Source organism: Phoenix dactylifera, chromosome 18 (genome assembly GCF_051530095.1).
Source record: "Phoenix dactylifera cultivar Ajwa chromosome 18, Ajwa_hap1_PhDact_Kaust_v1.1, whole genome shotgun sequence".
NCBI classification, from domain to species: domain Eukaryota; kingdom Viridiplantae; phylum Streptophyta; class Magnoliopsida; order Arecales; family Arecaceae; genus Phoenix; species Phoenix dactylifera.
The window spans coordinates 17,466,261-17,488,465 of record NC_143207.1 but is presented as its reverse complement, the minus strand read 5'-3'; the positions used below and the strand labels follow the sequence as shown (position 1 = coordinate 17,488,465).

The window sequence follows — 22,205 nt, the reverse complement described above, 5'->3', positions numbered from 1 at the left end:
CCAACCCTTGTCGACCACGAGCCCGCAATGGTCTCTCCTCCTCTTCCTCTCCTCCCCTGTCTCTCCATTTATCCTGCATCAAATGTTATGCGTCCCCCAAACCACCCCCAACAATATTGGAATTAATCACTGAACCCTCAAGAAGAGCCGGAATAAAAACCGGTTTTGGGATGATCGAGGAGGTTGTGGGGTAAAAGTAGTGGGGCTAAGAGGATGTTTACTCATCACTGAGATGGTAGCTCAACGGAACAGGGTCTTACTTCCAACTAAGTGGTTCCGAGTTCGAAATGCGCGGGGGTTGATTAAATTGAAGAGACCGGATGCTTTCTGTTCGGACACGGAGTTTGGAAGGGCTACTGGTCCGCTGATAGTCTCGGTGGTGCCAGATGTGACGTACTCACATGGAGGGTTCGTGTCGAAGCCTAGAGGAGTCACCGAGCCAGCCTACGGGTGGGAAGGGTATAAGTAAAACCGACCGAAATGCCCAACACATGGTCATTTTTGTCCGTATCGAACATTCTTCTGGTAGGGTGGAGCTGCTAAGAAGAAGAAGAGAGGGTGTTTACTTAATAATATTTTATTGTGGGATACGGGTTTATGTTTAATTAATTATTTAATTGGTTTATTTTGGGGGCTTTGCCCTTACCGCTTCTTTTCCCGTCCAAAGAGCAGAGATCGGGGCCCGAGCTTTCTTCGCTTCACCCCCTTTTCCGTCTATCTCTCGCGTACATGGAGGTGTGAAGGCGTCGGAGGGGTGGCTAGGGCTTATAATCTTGGCGAAATCGGGGGTGAAGGGAGGAGGAAATGGCGACATTGGAGGGTCTGGATGCGTTCTTGGCGGCGGCGAGCGGAGCTTGTTGTAGCCGTCTTGCCATCTTCATCCAGATCCAGGTACATTGTTGCTCGGAGGTCTCTCTATGTATGTTTTTGGTTTCTTCGCCTGCATGGTTTTGGCCTCTGGATGTCAGAACTCGGTGTTGCTGCTCGGAAAGTTTATGTTCTGCTGTGATGGCAGCATTATATTATGTGTATTTTCGTTTTGATTGATGGAAATGTAGTTTGGATGCAAAAGGAGCTAGCCTTTTCCCTTGTATTTCTGCTTTTTGGTTGGTTTATATTTCAAGGGTCTTGGATTGATCGGATGCTGATTTGTGTCGGTATCTGACTCTTGGTTGTGATAGATATTTGTTGTTTCTGGAATAGGGTGACTCAAATCAGTCTTCTCTCTCTCTAGAAAAAAGGTTCTGGTCTCATGCTTCGAAAAGATGTTATATTTGAGATCTCTATGTTTTTCAATGAGGAGATAGATTTTAGAAGCCGAGAGTTTGGACGAACCTTTTGTGTCACTGACTTAGCGAATCACACAACAAGAAGGTTTAGAGTATTATAATACTGTGTTTAGCTACAAAGTGCGAGTTTTAGGATTCTAAGAAAGGTATGCCAGGCGTTTTGAACCCTACAGATGGCGGGGATTGTGAATTGCAAGCCCAGGATTCCGAAGAATCAAGGAGGACTGTGGATTTTTGGTCCATCGTATCTGATACAGAGTGGCAGGTGATGGTTGTAAGGGAAGGTTTGGGGCCCAGGGTGGAAAGACTTGAATGAGAGGAGAGGAGGCTTTCTAATGAAGAAAGACAGCCAAAAGTTGTTGTTGATAAGCTGGTTGCCCCAGCATCTTTCTAGGTGAATGAGATGGGGGAGCAAGAGAAGCTATGCAGGGGTGTATTTGGAGATTGATCTCCAAAATCAAGTTTGCTGCTGGGAGGCACAGTCAGAAACAAGGAGAGGGGCTTTTGACAGCCATTAGTTTATGAGATCATTGCAATCTGTTGCTGTTTCTGTGGGTGGTTGGTCAATGCTCTCTGGGTTATGCTATGAAGCCACTGGATGGAGGTGTTGCAGGTTAATGTAAAAATGGTGGAGGTTATTATCCATGGGAAGAGACGGCTCCATCCTAGTGATTGAGGTAATTTGTTGCTACAATAGGGTTCCGAGCAAGGGGTCAGGATGAGTCATTATAGATTTGAGTCACACTTTTGGGTCATCTCTCTCTCTCTGTTATATACACAGCTCGATCATTCATAATAATTTGCAACAATAACATGTTTTTTTCCTACTGGCGGTCATTAGAAATTCTATATATTCAAGATGAAATACAAACTAGAAAAAACTGATATATGAGAACAAATCAAGTCAGTATGGTAAGGTGATGAGAGTAGTCTGAACATGCAGAAGTATCTACGATATGAAGGTAGAACAAATTCCAGCAGGAGTTTGTAGAAACTCTGAGCTCCTTCATTCCGTAATTTTGCGAAAGGTATATTATCTGTTATAACGAGGCTGTCCTTCCATTGAAATGCTTCTTGGAAGGCTCTGCTTGCAAGCAGTAGTAACACTTGACATGCCTTCCATGTGATTAACGGCCAGTCTTTATGTTATAGTTTAGATGTGCAAAGGAATATAGATATTTTACAATTTTTTCCTTAGATGTACTTTTCATAATTTGTTAATTTAATTGGGACATTTCCTAAGCATGGGACAATTTCTATGCAAAGCTATTTGGATTCAGTAGTTAATTATTTTGGATATTGACTGTGCTCCTTTTGAGTTTGAAATCTCCTCTAATAAAGATTTGATAAGCTTAAAGGGTTGCCTTTTTGCAGATGCTCTTTACGTTATAAAGTTGACCTGCCTATGTTAGTCATCATGTATTTTTGGAAAAATATCACTGCCTCCCGTTTCATCCAGTGCTTTTTACTTTTGTAGGCAGTTTATTTTTAACCATCAAGATTGTTCTCTTTATTTGATGTGGCCATGGTCAGTTTTAAATGATTAAAGAATTCATTTTCCTTCTGTACTCACAGGGGTGTGTTATCTGTTTAACCCTTGCTATTGGATGGAGTTTCGCTGCCTTTGTCAGGTATTTCTGATTCTTGAAGACATAGTGAAAGATAACTGTTAACATTTGCATTGCAAGACATCTGACAATTAATAGTGAACTCAACCTAAATATCGCTTTTTTGATCTTTCTTAGGAGTAGAGAAATACGGCGCATGAAGCGCAACATTGAAGATGGTAATAATTTTGCATTTGTCTGTGAAGATATTAATGATCTTGAGCACTCTGCTCAGCTGAACTTGCCTGGGGTGTCAGTTGTCATGCCTTTGAAGGGCTTTGGACAACATAATTTGCAGAATTGGAGAAGTCAAGTAAGTTCTAAATAATTTTCCGGAAGCTTTCTAGTTACTACATTGGAACTTTTGCTTTGGAGGGAAAAAAAGGAAGGGAAAAAGATATCATTTGTTATTTCTACCCTTCCATGCTCTTAGATAAATTTGGGGAAAAGTATTCTATTCACACTTGAAAATTAGCATGTCTGTGGTGTACATGCTCATTCACATTCATTTTATCTGACCTAATTGAAGTATTGTTTCACGCATGTCTAAATACAGATTACTTCTCTTTATGGAGGACCTCTGGAGTTCCTTTTTGTAGTTGAAAGCACTAATGATCCGGCTTACCATTCTGTATGTAAGCTAATCTATGAGTATGAGGTAGGGCACAGTTCTTTCGACTAAGCCTTTTGCTTTTCATACAATTAGGAGTAGTTTCATGCTGCTGCTTTATTATTCAGTTATCAACTAGCTAACCATCACTATCTGCCAACATTTTTTTAATCTTTAAATAAATTTGTATGTTATTGTTTTTAAATTAGAAACTAGAAAAATTATTTATCTGTCAAAATTGAAGGGATTTTGCAATGGAAGAACTTAGGCTTTTCTGAGTTTTTTCTTAAAAAATATGATACATGTACATGGCTGCATATATCTGACCTTGTCTTCTTCAAGATTTCCAGCAGAAGTTATCAATTGATACCACAATACCTCCCCCCCCCCCCCCCCCCCCCCCCCGCAATACCACAATACCTCCCCCCCCCCCCACATAAGTTATCAAGATTTCCAGCAGAAGTTATCAATTGATCCCACAATACCTCCCCCCCCCCCCCCCCCCCCCCCCCCCCCCCCGCAATACCACAATACCTCCCCCCCCCCCCCCCACATAAGTTATCAAGATTTCCAGCAGAAGTTATCAATTGATCCCACAATACCTCCCCCCCCCACCCCCCCGCACAAAAAAAAAAAAAAAAAATTTCACTATGCTTCCATTCATCCAACATTTCAAGGCCAACCATGATAGTCCATGTTGGTTGGCACATACCGTGTCAAGCTTGTACCAGCACCGAAACATCTGATAAGAACACATTGAATCCATTTTTCAATATTTTCAATTAAAAATATCTTTTAAGTTCTCTTTTTTTTCCTGCTTTGGCATGAAAAGGCATATGGCATGGCATGTACATGCCATCATGTCAGCAGGTGACTGGCATGGCTACTGGCAGTGGCTTTTAAACCCTTGCTTTCATCTTTAGTTCTACTTTACTACTAAAGTTTCTTACTTCCATTATGAGTCTGATTTGATCCTGTTTCCAGTCTTACAAGCATATGTTGCAGTTTACTTTTTATATAATTATCAACATATGTGTGGAACTGCTAGTATGTCTGATGTTTCATATAGATTGTTTTTAACTTATAGTGGCATATGGTTTTGATTGTGCTTGATCCTTTGTCTTGTTGCATGTCTTGACAATATGCTCTTGATCATTTTCAGGACAGTGTTGATGCGAAGATTATAGTAGCTGGGTTGTCAACAACCTGCAGTCAGAAAATTCATAATCAGTTAGTATGTAAAGTGTTTATACCTTCTCTTATTTGTAAAAGCAGGTGCAGAATACTTCTTAAGCATGACAATGTTTTATGCTAAATGCTTTTTGGTTTAAGTTTACTTTCAAACTTACCAAGCCTTTTCTTAAGAATTATGATGAAGTTTCCCGGAGACATACCTTTCAGTTGGGAACAAATCAAACATGGGAGATATTAGAAGATATCAGTGACAGGGAATTTGTCAGCCTAAATATTCTCCAAAAATTGCATGAATGTTGTGATACATCTTAATTATGAATGAAGTATACATGTTATTCAACATTGTATAGCTTTTTTATTACAACATATAAATGATTACGCCTTGAGTCTTGAACTTCTTCGAATCCCAAGTTGTGATTGTTTTATTCTCCTTCTTGTTATCATTATCATTACCGCGTTATAAAAATCACACTGAGGTAGAGACAGTCTAGGGCTTGGCCATTGTCATCATCATTACCATAGCCGCTGCCATTTGGTGCTCGTGCATGCGCACGCGAGAGCGGTTGGGGCAGCATGCTTGCGAGTGAGAGGTGAGAGATCGAATAGGCTCGGATTGGGAACGTGGAGTAGTTTAAATAGTAGAGGAATTTGTTCAGCCTAGTTCGGTCCTGCAATTTCCTAAAAGCACTTAAAACTAGGTGGAACTGATCAGTTCAACCCTGTTTGGCCCCGGTTTGAACCTGAGACTAAATCAAGAGGCCCTAGTGTCCTGGTTCTGCACCAATTTGGTATTGTATGCCCTAAACTAGGAGGTTTGGGATGGTTCAACGAAACTTGGCATAAACTACTTTGGTGCATGTTTATTTAAAACAGGAAGAACTCAATAGGTTGAAAGAATGTTCCTGCATCACTAACTAGTAGCTTGGAGCGCATTAAGAGGTGATGCTGAGAGTAATACTATTGTATGATACCATAACAACCCTTTGAAATGATATGTCTTAACAATGTTGGCAAGTACTGAACTAAATATCTCTTGCAAGTTATAGTTGCAAATGCAATTTTGACTTTTGTACTTTTAATGCTGTAAGGTGTTAACTCATGCTTTGATTGTGTCAACATATCTTTAATGTCATATGTGCCATATACTGTCTCCCAACAATTGAGTTTCTGTATTCCATCTAAACAGTGCGGCATAGTGATGCACAATACACTGTCTAATACAGGTTGGTGTTGAAAGGATGCATAAAGACAGCAAGTATGTTTTGTTTCTAGATGATGATGTTAGGCTGCATCCAGGGTCAATTGGGGCCCTTACAAGAGAAATGGAAAAGAATCATGAGGTACTCATTCTCATGTTTTCTCACATCTGTTTTTACTTTATTATTGCCTTTTTATTTTAATTTGGATCATTCAGTGGCACCATGTAAAATCTTTGTTCTGTGGTACAGATATTTATTCAAACTGGATATCCTCTTGATTTGCCTTCTGGAAGCTTAGGGAGTTACTGCATATATGAATATCATATGGTATGATGCATTTAGATTGGCAATTTCCATGCTTACACGTAAATACCTTGCTTCTGGAGTCTTAATTTAGAAATGTGTCTTTGGTTACCAGCTCTTGTGTTTGCCTTCACCTTGCAATATCATCACATCAAGCAGTATAACTGCATTCTTCCCTTTGCACGAAACTGTTCACCTACGGGTTGTCATGAGCTATACCACGGCTAGCACACTAGTGACTTCTGTAAAACCAAATTGTATAATGTTATAAAAGCTTCATCTATTCTTCATTCTTGGTAAACTCTGAAGGCACAAGCCTCACAAAGAAGAGTGTATTGGTGCCAACCTATGATGTTTCTCCAATTTTCAGTTGCTCTTCAACAGAAGGTTGTCTCTGTTACTAAGTTATTTTGAGCTGATTTTCTTTCATTTTTGTTCTATATTATAACCTAAACTATATAACTATAAGCAACTAGTGTTATTTCACCTTTATTTCCATCTTTATATCTTTTCCAAATATGGTTAATTATGCAATCTAAGTTCTATTAGAAAAGTTTGGCATCAAGAAACTACCCATAGTAATAATAATCTTGTAAACAATTCACCACTATTTTTTCTATTACTAATTTATTTTATTCCTTGTCATGAGGCAAAATCTAATACTTGATACCTCTGTCTGTCATCTGTTTATCTTGTAGAAACTCTAGAAAACTATATATTTTGATAATTTTACCTGGAATATTATGAATATTTTGATAAACTTCAATACTCATTGGTAATATGCTGTGACAGAAGTGAAAAGTCTAGTCCCAACTGTCTGGGGTTGGCAAGATGATGGACAAGCACTCATCAGTTGAGAATGCTTGTCCTCCAAAGCCGCTTGAGTCACATGTTAGCTTGCAATTAGGAAACACGCATAGACAGTACAACTGTTCACATGTTATGCTGCATCCAATCTATCTCTCTTTTAAGTATTTGCATATCAGTTATATAGTCTAGTTCTTATGTCTATATAGATTTTCCAGCTTAATCTTATGTGTCTCTTTCTTGCATGGAGTTGAGCATGATTGTCCTATCAAAACCTGAAGCTTACTCATTGTTCACTTTCTTGCACTTTTCACCTTTAACAAGCATTTCATCTTTTTTTTTTCTAAAAAAAGATAACTCATGACTGGTCCTTGGTGCATCAAATGATTGTGATACTTGCATTTTCTTGACTGTGTATATCTCTAAATGCTTTGTTGACTTATTTTATACACATCCATTTTCTCTCCTCATATATCTCAGAAAAATATGTTTAGTGATGACCAATTGCAATTTTCATTATCTCGGAATCTCTCCACTAATCGTGATCTGAAGAGCTGCCTAATTTTTAATTTTTTTCTCATATTCCCGGTTTTATTTGTGGCCTACTTTATTCCATCGGCCAAAATTAAGTTGGATCTTCTAGGATCACTTAATTACCAGATTTATCTATAGAAATTCCTAGAACCACAGCTTGACTGTTTTCCATTTTGTGAACATGGATCTTCTGTGTCCTCTCCCTTCTGTTTGTACTGTCTACTGATCAGATCATATACTTCTTCTACAATCATGCTTGTATCCATACCTAAGCAATACGTTAGTCTATTGTTTGTGGGCGGTAAAAGAATGAGAGTTGAAGATAATACTAAATATTTGTGTGTGCTCCACATATAAATTAAAGAAATGGGATGTTGATCCTAAAATTAGTAAAAGGTCAATCTCTTGGAATTTCTTGTATATCCTAGCAACACTGCTGAAATCTAGTTCCTTTTCCTTTCTATTGGTGATAGTACAATGACCTTTGGCACATATATACGGCTTATCAATCATTGTGGAAAAGTCCTCTGAACAGTTCTGGGTTTCAAACAGCAAGGACTGCTGGTTGCTTTTTTTGCTTGTCTGAAAATGCACCAAGTTGAGAATTGCCATATCTCACTTCCAGAAGTCATAGTACAAATTTTTGGTGTCTGATCCATGATGAGTCTGAAAGTGGGTGGTAATATGTTTTGTATACTTAACATTATTGCATTCATCTTACACATCTTTCAGTACTTGTTGTGTGGGGTGTGGCATATTTTAGTTTGACTTCTCCGCAATTTCTCCATTGCAACCATCCTTTCTTGCTCAACATGTTGTATCTTATATTTTCACAAGCTGGGGAGGGATGTATATATGTTCTTAAACCTCATTTGCTGCATATGGTATTATGCCACTATTTGCATAATTTGTTAATTTTTCTTATTGTTCCACCATTATGATTATACTGATGAATAGTGGAACTTCAGCCTTGTTCAATGGGATTTGCAACTGGTGGAAAGACTTTCTTTTTGTGGGGAGGCTGCATGATGGTAATGTTTGCATCTTAGCTTCTTTTGCTCCTGAATGGAAATGTAAACCAAATTTCAGCTCTTGTAGTTCTTATTTACCTGTTTTATCTTTTTAGATGCATGCTGAAGATTTTAGAAAGGACTTATATGGTGTTGTTAGTGGACTTCGAGATGGTGGATACTCAGATGATATGACCCTAGCAGCAATAGCTGGTAATAGTTTGGTCTAACTATGCATATGAAGTGAAGTTTACCCTATTCACATCTTTTTTGTGCTAGAGCTTATAGGCGCACTTCGAAAATTTGTGTTTTCACTGTAGAGATTCATGTTCCAGGGGTTAAATAGGTACCTGTTAGTTGATTGAATATCTATTTATGTTTTTTTTGTTTTTTGTTTTTGAGATGATGCTCATCTCAGTGTCGACTTAGTTCGGAAAAATAATAAATTCAACATTGTCTTTTGCTTCTCTAATTATGAATCTACAAGATGAATTTTTGACCTTAAAAGATAGATAGTGCATCTATGCCCCATCAAAATACTAAAATTTACATGTATACCTTTCTCATTTTGCTTTCATATTTGCTATTCTAATCTTTTTTTGGCCAGGCTAATAGCTAGCTCTATCTTCATTGACTTTTCTTGCCCTCAGCTATGTTTAAGTTTTTTTAAACTTCAAGGCAAATATCTGACATTTTGTGTGAATAGTGTATATATACTTTTCATTTTGCACGTGTGAATTAAGTAAATAACCTCTTCTTTAAGAGTACATATGGAAAAAATCCTTGGAGGGGAGAAAATATGGTTCTTACTTGGGCATATATGCAATTTTTAGAATTTGGAGGGCCATATATGCAATTGCAGACTTTAAAAAAAATTTATGCGCTCTTTCACTTTCTGAGGTGTAAATAACAATTAAGCACTTGTTGAAGGGTATATATGCATAAGTCCCCAAAAAGGTAAAAAAGACTAGGTTCAAGTGTTGTGATAAAATTCTAAATTAAATACAACCACAAATAAAATAGGAAAGGCACAAATTCTTGGTTTCAATTCTAATTTCTGTCAGGCCCATCAAGTATCGACTTTGATAGGTTTGGCTCAAGTTTTGGAGTTTGACCAGCAAACTTAGAAGAAAAAAGGGAAAATCAAGAAAAAATAAGGTAAATGTAGAATAAGTCAAGAAGCATACATCACGTAGCTTTTAACTATTTTCATATTGTTTGGAATCTTTGGATTTATGATTTTTTGCTGTAGTATTGTACATTGAAAGTATAAAAAATTATAATTATTTAGAAAATAACAAAGGCGCTAGAGGTTCATATATGTATGAATTTGAAATGTAATATATCATTCAATTTTTAAAAATAATCCAATTGTTTAATAACTAAAATTGTGATTGTCTATATATGTAATACAGCATAGAGTGGCTAAGGATATGAACTTGATTGCTAATTACTGTCATATTGCGCACCAAGTACCAACATGTGTAGAAGATTTAGCCTCAGAATATAAGACTACAATCATAAACACTTTGTCTAAATGGGTGGAAGATTTAGCCTCAGATTCAAATTTTTGAGCTTGAATCTCGTGAATCCATTATTTGGGAACTTGATCGACCCATGTAGACAACCGACATTACCTGACCCACCTATTTAACCTGACCCTTTGGTCCATAGGTCGGGAACGGACTAGGCCTCCGTCACCCACTAGTGTGTCGGTTTGCATTTGGATCAATGATGTCCATAGTGCCCATGCTATTGATTATTTTGAAGCTAGGCTGGCATAAAATTATGTGATTTTGGGCCAGTTTCTTCAAGGTTCACAACTAATCTTATTAATGGTAAAGGCTAAAACTAAATCTCAGAATAAAGTCAAGTACATTATTTCCTATTATGAAAAATCAACTCAAAAATAAAGAACAGAACATGGCCCAAAGCTTCTCTCAAAAAATTGTAGCCTCAAAACAAGCTCTGTATTAGACAATTTGGAAATCACATGTACTGGGTTTAAATGGGTAAAAGGGTTGGGTCCGGGTCTTCTAAGCTAAGATGCCAGCTGTTTCCAGTCACCCTTGGCTGTTGGGTTAGGTTCAGGTTAAGGCCATATTGGATGTTGACCCCAACCTGCACTCGACCCTCCCCAACCCATTTCCACCCCTACTTCTCCCCACTTCACCCTTGTGAACTCTCTAAATAAAATGTCTTGTTCATCTAGAAGTTGTTGTCTTTCTCAACTTCTTGGAACCAAGCTTTAGACACCACAATCATCTAAAAACATTATAAAAGGTCCATGATTAAGCATTAAAAAAGTATTATCTGGGAGTTAGATTTTTTATCTGCAAGAGTTAGATTTATTATCTGCAATTAAGTTCTGCCTCTATTAAATTAAAAGGGAGCGCAAAAGATGAAGACTCAAAATCAATACTTTTTAGCAGATATGCTTAAAGACATAAAGAAATTATTCTAAATCGTTCCGATCACAAAGTTGTTGTCTTTCTCAACTTCTTGGAACCAAGCTTTAGACACTACAATCATCTAAAAACATTATAAAAGGTCCATGATTAATCATTAAAAAAGTATTATCTGGGAGTTAGATTTTTTATCTGCAAGAGTTAGATTTATTATCTGCGATTAAGTTCTGCCTCTATTAAATTAAAAGGGAGCGCAAAAGATCAAGACTCAAAATCAATGCTTTTTAGCAGATATGCTTAAAGACATAAAGAAATTATTCTAAATTGTACCGATCACAAAGTAGCAATTAACTTTAGCATTCATGGTTAATTTTTGGCCTGTTGCTGTTGAAACTGGTTAGCACTACTAAGCTGGTGGTAAATAACAAAGTTTTCCACAATTGGATAAAACAAAACAATTCAGTTTCAGTTGACATTTCAAATCTTGGAAAAAAGAAACATAAGAAATTAAATAACAAAAAGATTTGTATCCATGGATGATAATTGCATGACCAAGCAGGTTGGTCTCCTCATACTTGTCAGTTTATCTTCTAAGTTTCATGGTAAGCCTTTCTTATACTAAAGATGCCTTGGCTTGGAATTTGACATAAAATTAAATGCTTGACATTAGGTTGAGAGCCAATCTCTCAAACTTTAAGGGACATACTTTGATTATTAATCCAAATCTATATCAGGTAGGATACAGCTCGTTAGGTAAAGTTAAGGTTATTCACTGATGATAACGTGATCAATAAAATTAGACTGATGCCATCATATAAAACCTTTAACTATTTATCTTGATTTTTGGCTTGCCATGCCCAAAGAACAGAATAATATGTATATATATATATATATATATTCATCGATAAAATTAGACTGATGCCATCATATAAAACCTTTAACTATTTATCTTGATTTTTGGCTTGCCATGCCCAAAGAACAGAATATTCTGAGGAAATGTTTAAACCATGGAGTTAACTATAACACTATAATTAGCTGAATTTTCCATTAGCTTTAGCATACTCTTGTTAAAATTACATCATGGTGGAATCAGAAGATCTCCGTATAAATCGTGCCCTGTCCAAATTAATGTCGATCCTCCTAAGTATGAAATCCTATGTAATGAACAGTCATTCAAAGAATTAATCTATTCCTTCTGAAAACCATATTGGAGAATATAGTAACTTTATGCTTTTCTGTTTTCTTACTTTCAGATCTTGACCAAAGGTTAACCATGCCATTTGGTCAAGCATGTAACCAATGTAATATAGACAGACCATGTAAATAATCCTGTTTTTTCCAAATTAATATAACCCATTTCATTTGCAGGGCAACATAAGAGGCTTATTAGTTCGCCACCAGTAGCTGTCTTTCCCCATCCTCTTGCAAGCGATCTTAGCTTTCCAAGGTCTGTGATCTTGTTCTCATAATTTGTCACAACAAATGCGCTATTATCTTCTATTCATTGTGATCTTAGCTTTCCAAGGTGTGTGATTTTTGCTCTCATAATTTGTCACAAAAAATATGATATTATCTTCTATTCATTTGTCATTCTTTTGCAGATACTGGAATTACCTAAGGAAGCAAACCTTTGTTCTGGAGTCCTACGTATCTAAGGTTAACTGGCTGATGAACCGTGCACTGTTTTCTTCGCACTGCTATTTATCCTGGTCATTTGTTTTGCCATACTTTATGGCATTGATACATCTTGCAGCAGCTTTAAGAGCACCATTTAGTGATTCTCTTTCAAAGGAAACATCTGCCTCATCTTGTGGTGAGCACGTTATTTACTATTTTTAAGTTGGACCTGGTTAATTGGAAAAATCTCTTTACGTTTGTGCATGTGACTATGCTTTTTCTTTTTATGATGTTTAACAACTTTGTAAGTAAATGCTCTTAATTGAAATCACATGAAGAAAAAAAAAATGATTTAGAGATTTAAGAAATATCAGAGATACCCACGAGTAGCAAACTCATCCATTTGGGCTGCAAAAACTTCACATTAGGTGGGAACATTTGTTGAAAATAGGTACTGGAATAATAGGCAGAAATTATCATATTTACTAATTGGAAGTTTGGCATTGTGATGGGTTTGATAGGATCAGATGTTGTTGATTATTTAATTGTTTCTTCTTCATCTCCTTCAGCACCTTTTAGTGGTTGATTCCACTTCCTGACTCAATGATCAAAGAAATTCAGAAGCAGATTACGATAGTTGCTTATAAGTTATAACACTCTCAAAAAAGCAAAGAAGAATTTAAGTTATGACATTGTTTTAATTTTCTGACCTTATTTCATTAATCTTGATCAGTGCTTACGATATATCGATTGCCTTTTCCAGGTCTTGCACTAGCTGGCTGCTTGTTTATATGTACTGTTCTAGAACTTGCTTCAATGTGGAACCTGACGAAGGTGGAGATCTATTTGTGCAACTTGTTATCTCCAGAGGGGCCAAGCGTCTCACTTGGTTCATATAACTGGGGACTTGTAAGCATTTCTTGTGCCTTTTGAGTTGTTGGGAACAGATAATGTTGCTCTTCATTTATGTCGACACAGATATTAGATCTATAGACACCAGTATTTTTTTTCTCACCTTAGCTTATAGGAATTTGCCCATTTATATCTAATTCATTCTGTACTTGAATATCTGGTGAGCAGGTATTTATTGCTATGCTGGTAGACAACTTCTTATACCCCATCTCTGCAATGCATTCACATTTTACACAGTCTATAAACTGGTCTGGTATTCGGTACCACTTGAAAAATGGAAAAATTTGCAAGGTATGTGACTCAACTATACTAAGGTTTTGCTCTAGCTAGGCAGCATATCCATTTTTTTGGGATATGAAAATCTGTTTGTTATTTTACCATCTTCTATTGAAATATCTTATTTTCTGCGACATAACATAAGAAATCTGACTAATAAGGTTGACAACTTGAGATGGATCATATGGAGGGAAAAATACTGTAAGTTATGTAAAAGATGGCTACTTTTGCCCACATATTATATAGAATTTTGTGTTACTCGAGGGGAAGGTGTAGTAAGCCTTGAAGTAATACTAAAATTAGATTTGAGAAAGAACTAGTTGGAGCAGTCATGCACCAATTTTTTTGCTAACTGATCGGTTACACTAATTCACACTATTTTCTTTTTGCCTCCTTTGGTTATCAACAATAATTGTGACGGAAAAGATCATTTGTAGCCTTCTCAAATTCTGATGAGAAATCTAACATGTTCATCTTTTCTTTTATTTTTAGCGATAAGTCTCAGGATTGTACTGACTATGGGTTATGAACAAAATATAAAAGTGTAATGACTGTTTTTATTGAAAAATATCTTAATGTTTCCACTCAACAAATAAGGTTTTGTGCCCTGAAATTACCATTGAACTATATCCCTGTCGGCAAATGTGAAAGATCAGTTTGTATGACTTAAGGAACTCAGTATTATGTCACTCGTTCATCTTCACATAGGGATGTCAAAATCAAAATGGCTGTAGTTTGACATAGGATTACACAGATAATTGCTCATTTAGTGGCAGGCTTTTGGCTGGAGAAGGAAAAGTGAGAAGATGGTAGAGCAAGTTAGTCATTTAAAAGGTCAACAGTGGGTATTGGAGAAGAAATGTTCACATAATATTCCATATTTTTGATGAAATATGAATAATGTTCTCAACTTTACTGCTCCCTGTAGTGCATTTGATGATTTCAATAATACTGGTGATCGTAAGTTCAGAATGCCACCGATTGATTATGGGTAAACTGGCAATGCAGAAAAACAAGGGTAAAAGGTTGGATCTTCCGATTATATTTATGATGAATGATATGTTAGGTGCTTTTAAATATCTAGCCTATTATTACATGCCAACAAGAGTTGGTGATAATTTTTATAATACGTCAAAATATTTTGCAATACCCTTAATATCCTCCATTCCATAGTAATATTTTTGTCTACTCATATTCAAAAGAATAGAAGAATATAGCAATAAGCAGGCTGCATATCTATAAGATGACCGTCATGTATATGAAAATGTTGAGATGGATGTGGGACAATTAAAGATAGTTAAAACGTTATTTTGACAATTATTGAGGAGAGAGACACTTAGAAATTTGAAGATTTATCAGCTTGCGGACAGACAAGAGACTAATAAGAAATGACAATGTAAACTACAGGGAAGGAAAGGTCAACATAATGAAAGTGAGATGTTCCTGTTTTAGCTACTCAAATGGAGGAACTATTTGATTATAACACACTTTCGGTTTATAGAAGAAATATTGTCATAATTGGTAGTCATTGATGGGAAGAACCAGAGTCTTTGACATGAGGAATTTACGCTTGAGGCAACTAATAACTACTCAAGTAGGCAAAGGTCTCGAAGAGTACTAAGAGGTACTCAAAGAGCTAGCTTTCAATACTGCCTAGTATTCAGTTCAATCTTCTTTTGAGAACTTGAGTCTCTTTAGGTGTTAAACATGCACATGCTGGTTCTTGAATGCCAAGCAGGTAGTATCTTAGATTCTTTCTTTACTATACACCCAAAACATTTGGAGTATGTACTTCGGGACTTGATTATTTCATAGATCCAATTGTGAATTGAAAACTGAGAAACCTTATGAAATCTAGGACCGGTGGGATTGAAAGCAACATGTGTAATCAAACATACTAATATGGTGCAGATCAGATAGAGGGTCGTTACCAACTTTGGTCCCAGCAATCTAGGGTCTTGAAAGGGACGGACTGGGGGCAGACCTAATCTTTAATATTGTTTGGCACAAAGTGGCTGTCCCAAGACTCGAACCTAGGCCATTTTTCTTGTCAGCCCAAGCTTTTTACCATTGCACCAAGCAATGGGCCCATATGGTGCAAATCGGATACACCATCTAAGTTTTTGGTCAAATAGATGGCATATCTTTGTTCACAAATGTATGTAATCTCCCAGTTAAGATAGAGACTACATTCATATATTATTGTCTGATATCTTTGTATTTATAGATATTCTCGAAAGAATAATTTGCAATTTGACGCACATGATCTCTATTGCATCATGGTGAAAGTCAAAAAATAGTGAAAACAAAGAACTATATTAGATATCACATAGTATATTTCTATTTTAGAACACAGAAGAAGAGACTGGGGAGATTCTAACAAAAAAAATGTCTTGGTTGTTTTAGTATCAGCCCAATAGAATTAAGTCCTAGTTTCCTTACTGGCTGCCTGAGTGACAGATGCCGTCATGTCAGCCTTAAAATTCTGCCAAAAACCTGCCCTCATGCAGATAATATTTGTAAATTTTTCCTCATTTATTCATTGCCTTCAGCTATTAAGAGATTGTTGGATCAACATTTTTGTTGTAATGTGGATTATTCTACAGATTGAAAGGTCCAAGGAATATGGTCCGAATTTGACTGACCTTGGAGGAAAGCATCTCTATGGGAAAAGGCTATGTCCTCCTAAAGCTTCATTTCTTAGCTCTTTGTCAAGAAGTCTGGCACAGTGGCGCCAACCAAAGAAGTACGATAGCTAGAAGCCACAATATGCAGCAGAAATCATGAAGAGGGTCTCCATTCTTCATTTCACTTCCAGCATTACATTGTATTTTTCCTTCGTTGTTCATCCGTATAATTTTGCTGAATTGCATTCAATCAATTGATTCTTACGGTGCTCGTTTTGGTTCACTGCATCGCATTTGTACTGCTCGTCTTCTGTAACATGACATACTCACTTATCCATGCGAATTGTTGCATTTCACTCGTACGTGCTCCACTGCATCCTGATGTCAATAAACCCATAGAAGCATTGCATGAACTTTGAACTCACCTCTCCTCTCTCTTTGAGAACCTGCTACATCCCCCATGATTCACGTGGCTATGATGAGGCATCAGATGGCATGAACCGGGTTGCGCTTGTTTTGATCTCCGGTGGTTCATGTACTGCAGTACCACACTCACCTCAGAGCTTTGGTGGGGGGTCGTTGGCGAGGCTGGAGAAGGCTGCGCTGCTGTCCTCACCACAAGCGGATTCCATGTTATCTCTCTCCATTTAAGTTGTTTTTGTTCATTACAATACAATGCTTCAATTGATTCTTTTTCCCCTGTTAGATACCAGGTTTTTGTTAAATGTGATGGTGAGGGCTTTTTGAGAATTCAAAACTAGTATCAATTTTCTGCTCAAATAATTATCAAGTTTTATTCAAGCTTGGACAGTTTAATCTCTTACAAAAAATCAAGTTGTTCGCAGAGTCCAGGAATATACATATGCAGCTCAAGCTGTCCATGATGGCTTGATTAAAGGATCATTTATAACTTTATGAGGTAATTCATACTTGTAAGTTGAGCAATCCTGGTTGTTGAATCCAAGATTTTCAGTCTTGGTACAGATCAGGTCAGTATGATAGGATCTATATCGACACATCATATCCTGTTGGAATCGGCACGGTATGCTGGCAGCATGCCATATCGAGCCTACCGAAACCCTCGGTCGAATCCAATCATACATAGGTGTGCATAATCATCTACACCAGCTAAATTGATAGCACTGGCAGTTCTAGAGACTGCTTTAAAACCATTACTCTTAGCATCGGCGTGAGCATGTTTCTGTGTAAAGGATCAATTGGTACTAGATGATGCAGGGATTCTCGACGGCACTTGCAAATTTGAAGCAGAAGGCTTCTATAAACTTTGATCTCTGCAAGGTTTTCTTATTTACTCTTGGTAAATAATAAATGAATCCCGGAATGCCAACGCCCAGTCTGATAAAGAATCTGACTCCCCTGGATCGCATTCCCAGGGATCCATACTGCAGTGTTTATCCAGAACTCTACCACCAATTGGCATGTTCTCCATTTCCTAGAAGATAAATGTTGAAAGCAAGGTCCTGAGTATAGTGTTTCCGCTGAGAACCGATCCAAATTGATCAACCCACAGCTAGATGGCGAGTTTTTATTTATCGATTCATCTTATCAGCATAGGTTGATTTTAAGATGGTTTTTTTTATTATTTATTTACATCGGCAACTTACACTAACCTCATATGAGCATAATCAGCACAATCAAAAGAAAGAACACTGCTCATCCAAAAAAATCTCTCTGATGTGCTGAGCGGCCACGCTTATTTGGATTCTAAGGTCTTTCAAGAAGAATGTAGGACCAGCTAAAGAACACACTTATTTGGATACGAAGAATCCTCTGTATCACTGACCAAAAAGAATTCTCCATGGAATAAGGGCAAGCAAAACAAGAAAGCAACCCTCAACAGCTGTGAGTCGTACCAAGAAAGAAGAGATGGAAAATTGCAGGGCAAAGAACCTTGAAAGCATCCATCAAAATCAACTGAGGCACAAAAAGAAATTAACAAAGTCCACTAAGGTATCACAAACACCTGAGAGTATTCTGAGGGCAGCAGATGCCCTTCCCAACTTATTAAAAACATCTTCTTCTAAAGCATTAAAAACATCTCCCTCTCGTTTCTTAGCAAAAAAAATGATAGGTGGTTGAGCAAAAAGAGCAAGATCAATCAGTACTTGTAGTCCTTCACATGGAGGCTCTCAGTGACACCTTCTGCACCAGAAGCATCACCCTTGTATGTCCCAAGTGTTGCCTCTGAGTTTGCCTTGCACCTTGCTAGAAGAGCAGCCCTCGCCTTCCCGATGTTCTCCTCCTTACCAGCCCAAGCCTTGAGCGTGCTCTGCTGCAGAGCACGGCCGAAGGAGAATGAAAGCGACCAGGGCTTCTTCCCCTCCAGCTTGTTCATGGCATTCAGGTTCAAGGTTGCCTCCTCCTCACTCTGGCCCCCAGAGAGGAAGACGATAGCAGGCACCGCAGCTGGGACCGTCCTCTGGAGAGCACGAACAGTGTGCTCAGCCACCACCTCCGGTGCCACCTTCGCCGATTCCGACCCTGGGGTCACCATGTTTGGCTTGAGGAGAGTCCCCTCCAGAAGAACATGGTGGTCGTTGAGTGCCTTGTAGCAAGCAGCAAGCACCCTCTCTGTCACAGCAGCACACTTCTTGATGCAATGTGGACCATCAACAAGGATCTCAGGCTCTACAATTGGGACCAGGCCATTCTCCTGGCAGATGATAGCATAGCGGGCCAAGCCTTGAGCATTTAGATCGATCGCCAGCTGAGATGGCTCAGTTGGACCGATCTTGAGGACGGCACGCCACTTGGCGAAGCGCGCCCCCGCCTCATAGTACTTCTGGCAGCGCTTGGCAAGGTCATCATGGCCCTGAGTGGTAGTTTCACCATCGGTGCCAGCGAGTTCGATGGTGCCCTTGTCCACCTTGATACCAGGAAGGACTCCACCCTCCCTCAGGACTTCGACGAATGGCTTTCCATCTTTGGTCTTCTGGTAAAGGGTCTCTTCAAAGAGGATAACACCGCTGAGGTATTGGAGAGCACCGGGGGCGCAGAAGAGGAGCTCGCGGAGGGCACGGCGGTTCTCCTCGACATTCTCGACGTTGATGCTGGCTAGGCGCTTGCCGATTGTGCCGGTAGACTCATCAGCTGCAAGGATCCCCTTGCCTGGGGTGCCGATGTAAGCAGCATTCCTGATGAGTTCATCTGCAAAAGAATGGAAGTCAGAAATCTATCCATCCACTCAAGAAATTCCAAGCTCATAAGAAGAACAGTATGAAGTTGGAAACATATGGTGAAGTAGATACCAAACCGAGCATAGAGAACTCAGAAAAATTTAAAAGGAAGATAAAAATATATGCTTGACATGAAAAAGGCTGGTTGTCTTGTAAAGTGAAATCAAGGGAAAATAAACATCTGTAACAAAAAAAAAATGCAGTGACATCAAAGTCTGAAACACAAATAACTAACAAATTTTAAGTTTTTTTTCTTAAAAAAGGCACCTACAGAAAGATACAGAAAGACTGAAACAGCTGCAATGTTTGACATATGGCAATAGACATAACGAATGTTGGAAGACATTACTACCTAAGGGTGCTAAAAATAACAAAACAAAGTGATTGAAACAGCAACAGAGAAAGCTAAAATTTAAAAAACTTTTGAGTTAGAAACAAGAACTGTCAGACAAACACTATGTTAAACAGATAGGACCAGAAAGTTTATCAAACGGATTACATGTTAACCAGGAAACAGTTAAAATCAATCAAGTATTTCAGATTCAATATTCCCTTTTCTCAGCATATTCCAGACAACTCGGGAAATAATAAGAATAGTTAAAATACCACCACCTAATTAAAATTTGCATTTGCCGATCCTCTCATACGTGTAAAGACGACCCACACTTTCTGGTTGTATCCAGAAAAATATTGCCCAGTTTGTACAACTAGACATTAAGGTTGAAGAACAATCAAACAAAAACTGGGCAAAGTAAAAATATGCTCGATAATAAGAAACTAATCAAAGTCATGGACAAGATATAGGCATCAAATACGATCATGATGCTAACTTAGGGAGTATCGCATGATTCACCACACAAATGAGACTCTAAGGAAATTTACAAGACGACAATGAGGACGGAAACATCATATAGATCGAGAATATCGGTCATTTCAGTTAATGCAGAAATATAAGCAAACATGGACAGAACACTGCACATATCTAGAAGTCCAGCAGAAGTATAAAATTGAAATCATTAATTTAGAGGAGTTCCATGAATTTGCACAATAAAGGATAAGATGGTACAATAAGCGACAAAGATCATATATTCAGGTGAAATGAATATTAAAAAATGCCTGGAAAAGAGAATAAAGTTAGGATGTACAGGAGGCAGGACCTAAGGAAGGAAAACCCAAATGGACATTGCACAGTAACATCTTGAAAAAAAAAAAAAGAAGCTCCGACCGAAAATTTTACTCATAATAACCAACATCACCATTAGCAAAGCAAGCCTCATAACGCCAATAGATATGACATATGATATGGTTTGTCATGATGGTAACAACTAACAAGCGACGGGCACAATGAAAAGGTTGAAATAAAGAAAGATAAGCAGTATTTGTCGTGATCAGATAGTATAATAGAGGCATAAAATGATCCAAACTCAAGAAAGGGCCGCAAAATAGTTATAAATAGTTGAAGTTCTATTAGTTTTTTTTCTGTTGCACAAAGAGAACCCAATGGAAGTTTGCAACCGAGTAGGACGGATCAAAGAGAATATAGTACATTAAAAAGATATACTGAGGGAAAAGAGAACAGAAAACCCGACCCTATTGTTACCTCCAGTAACCAAAATAGGAGAAGATAAATATATGCAGTCTCTGAATCTAACTAAGTTAAAGATTCTAAATTCATCATGTAGAACCCCTTCTGTGGAATAAAATAGATTTGAAACCACTACCATGTAGAATAGAAAAGGCAAGAACAAACTAAATCAAATCAAATTGCTTTGTGCAATAATTTAACAACATGTATTGGAAAAGCATTACCAGGACCTCTGACCTCGAAATATAAACCAGAAGCAAGAAGCATATATTCAGATGACACCGAGTAGATTCACAAGCAAACTAAACAAAAAATATAGTAAAAAAATAGATCTTTTTCTTCAATTGGAAAAATATTTTCAAAAATTAATCATAAGGACAAATATGCCTCCTTTTTTATAGATCCAGAAAAGGATTGAAGACATCAATCCCAACCACTGGTTACAAAAAAAAAATAACCAGGAAAAACCATAAAACATCAAAAAAGGGGGGAAAAAAAGAAAAGAAAAAAAGATCAGAAGACACCAAATCACATCCAAAAGCAAGTAAAGGAGACGCCTTTATAAAATCAACCGCCATATAATCACATCACAGATCCAAACCCCAAACTTTCCACCCTCATATCACAGACTAGAAAACCCATAAGATCTCCAAATCTAAACCTTTAGACCCCAGAAAACCAAAATAGATCAAGTAGAAGGACAAGAGATCTAGGGATTATACCGCTATACTTCCCGCAGTAGGCCGACATCCTCAATTGACGATTTCTCGAAGATTTCTGAGAGAGCGAGAGGACGAAGAAAAAAAAGAGTTCTTTTTTTATTTTCCCCTGGTGTGAGTTCGCAATTGGGGGAGGGGCAGGCCTTTTAAGGCGATTGAAGGAGCCGGACCGAAATGGAAGGCTGGGCTGGCGGCCGCGGCGGTTTTGGTCAAAACTCGTGGGATGGTCTCGGTTGGCTTTCATTACCATGGGCTTTTGACCCTTGTTCCTCGCTCATCGAGTGATGGTCTTTGATGCCCCAAATATGGGG

The 22,205-nt window shown here is 37.8% G+C and overlaps 2 protein-coding genes across 2 annotated transcripts; one reads left to right on the top strand and one right to left on the bottom strand.

The window, feature by feature from the left end:
- The first annotated feature begins 657 nt into the window (after nt 1–657).
- LOC103714461 (uncharacterized) lies at nt 658–16,749 on the top strand. Its single transcript, XM_008801715.5, has 14 exons — nt 658–891; nt 2,865–2,920; nt 3,035–3,209; nt 3,453–3,554; nt 4,669–4,740; nt 5,924–6,040; nt 6,149–6,226; nt 8,512–8,574; nt 8,670–8,766; nt 12,330–12,408; nt 12,563–12,774; nt 13,342–13,487; nt 13,659–13,781; nt 16,373–16,749. The coding sequence occupies exons 1-14, from the start codon at nt 805–807 to the stop codon at nt 16,523–16,525; spliced, it is 1,560 nt and encodes a 519-aa protein (XP_008799937.3). The 5' UTR covers nt 658–804; the 3' UTR covers nt 16,526–16,749.
- A 1,556-nt stretch (nt 16,750–18,305) lies between these two features.
- LOC103714462 (fructose-bisphosphate aldolase 1, cytoplasmic-like) lies at nt 18,306–22,163 on the bottom strand. Its single transcript, XM_008801716.6, has 2 exons — nt 21,898–22,163; nt 18,306–19,561 (listed from the first exon to the last, which is right to left on the bottom strand). Exons 1-2 carry the CDS (start codon nt 22,142–22,144, stop codon nt 18,513–18,515), a joined length of 1,296 nt encoding a protein of 431 aa, XP_008799938.5. The 5' UTR covers nt 22,145–22,163; the 3' UTR covers nt 18,306–18,512.
- Nucleotides 22,164–22,205: the final 42 nt, after the last annotated feature.

Bases quoted from the DNA above. Each gene is read 5' to 3' on its own strand.
- LOC103714461 (XM_008801715.5), top strand. From the start codon at position 805: ATGGCGACATTGGAGGGTCTGGATGCGTTCTTGGCGGCGGCGAGCGGA. The intron at 2,921-3,034 runs GTATTTCTGATT...GATCTTTCTTAG, and splicing joins AGTTTCGCTGCCTTTGTCAG to GAGTAGAGAAATACGGCGCA. The intron at 8,575-8,669 runs GTAATGTTTGCA...TTATCTTTTTAG, and splicing joins TGTGGGGAGGCTGCATGATG to ATGCATGCTGAAGATTTTAG.
- LOC103714462 (XM_008801716.6), bottom strand. From the start codon at position 22,144: ATGGTAATGAAAGCCAACCGAGACCATCCCACGAGTTTTGACCAAAAC. The intron at 19,562-21,897 runs GTATAATCCCTA...ATTCTTTTGCAG, and splicing joins CTACTGCGGGAAGTATAGCG to ATGAACTCATCAGGAATGCT.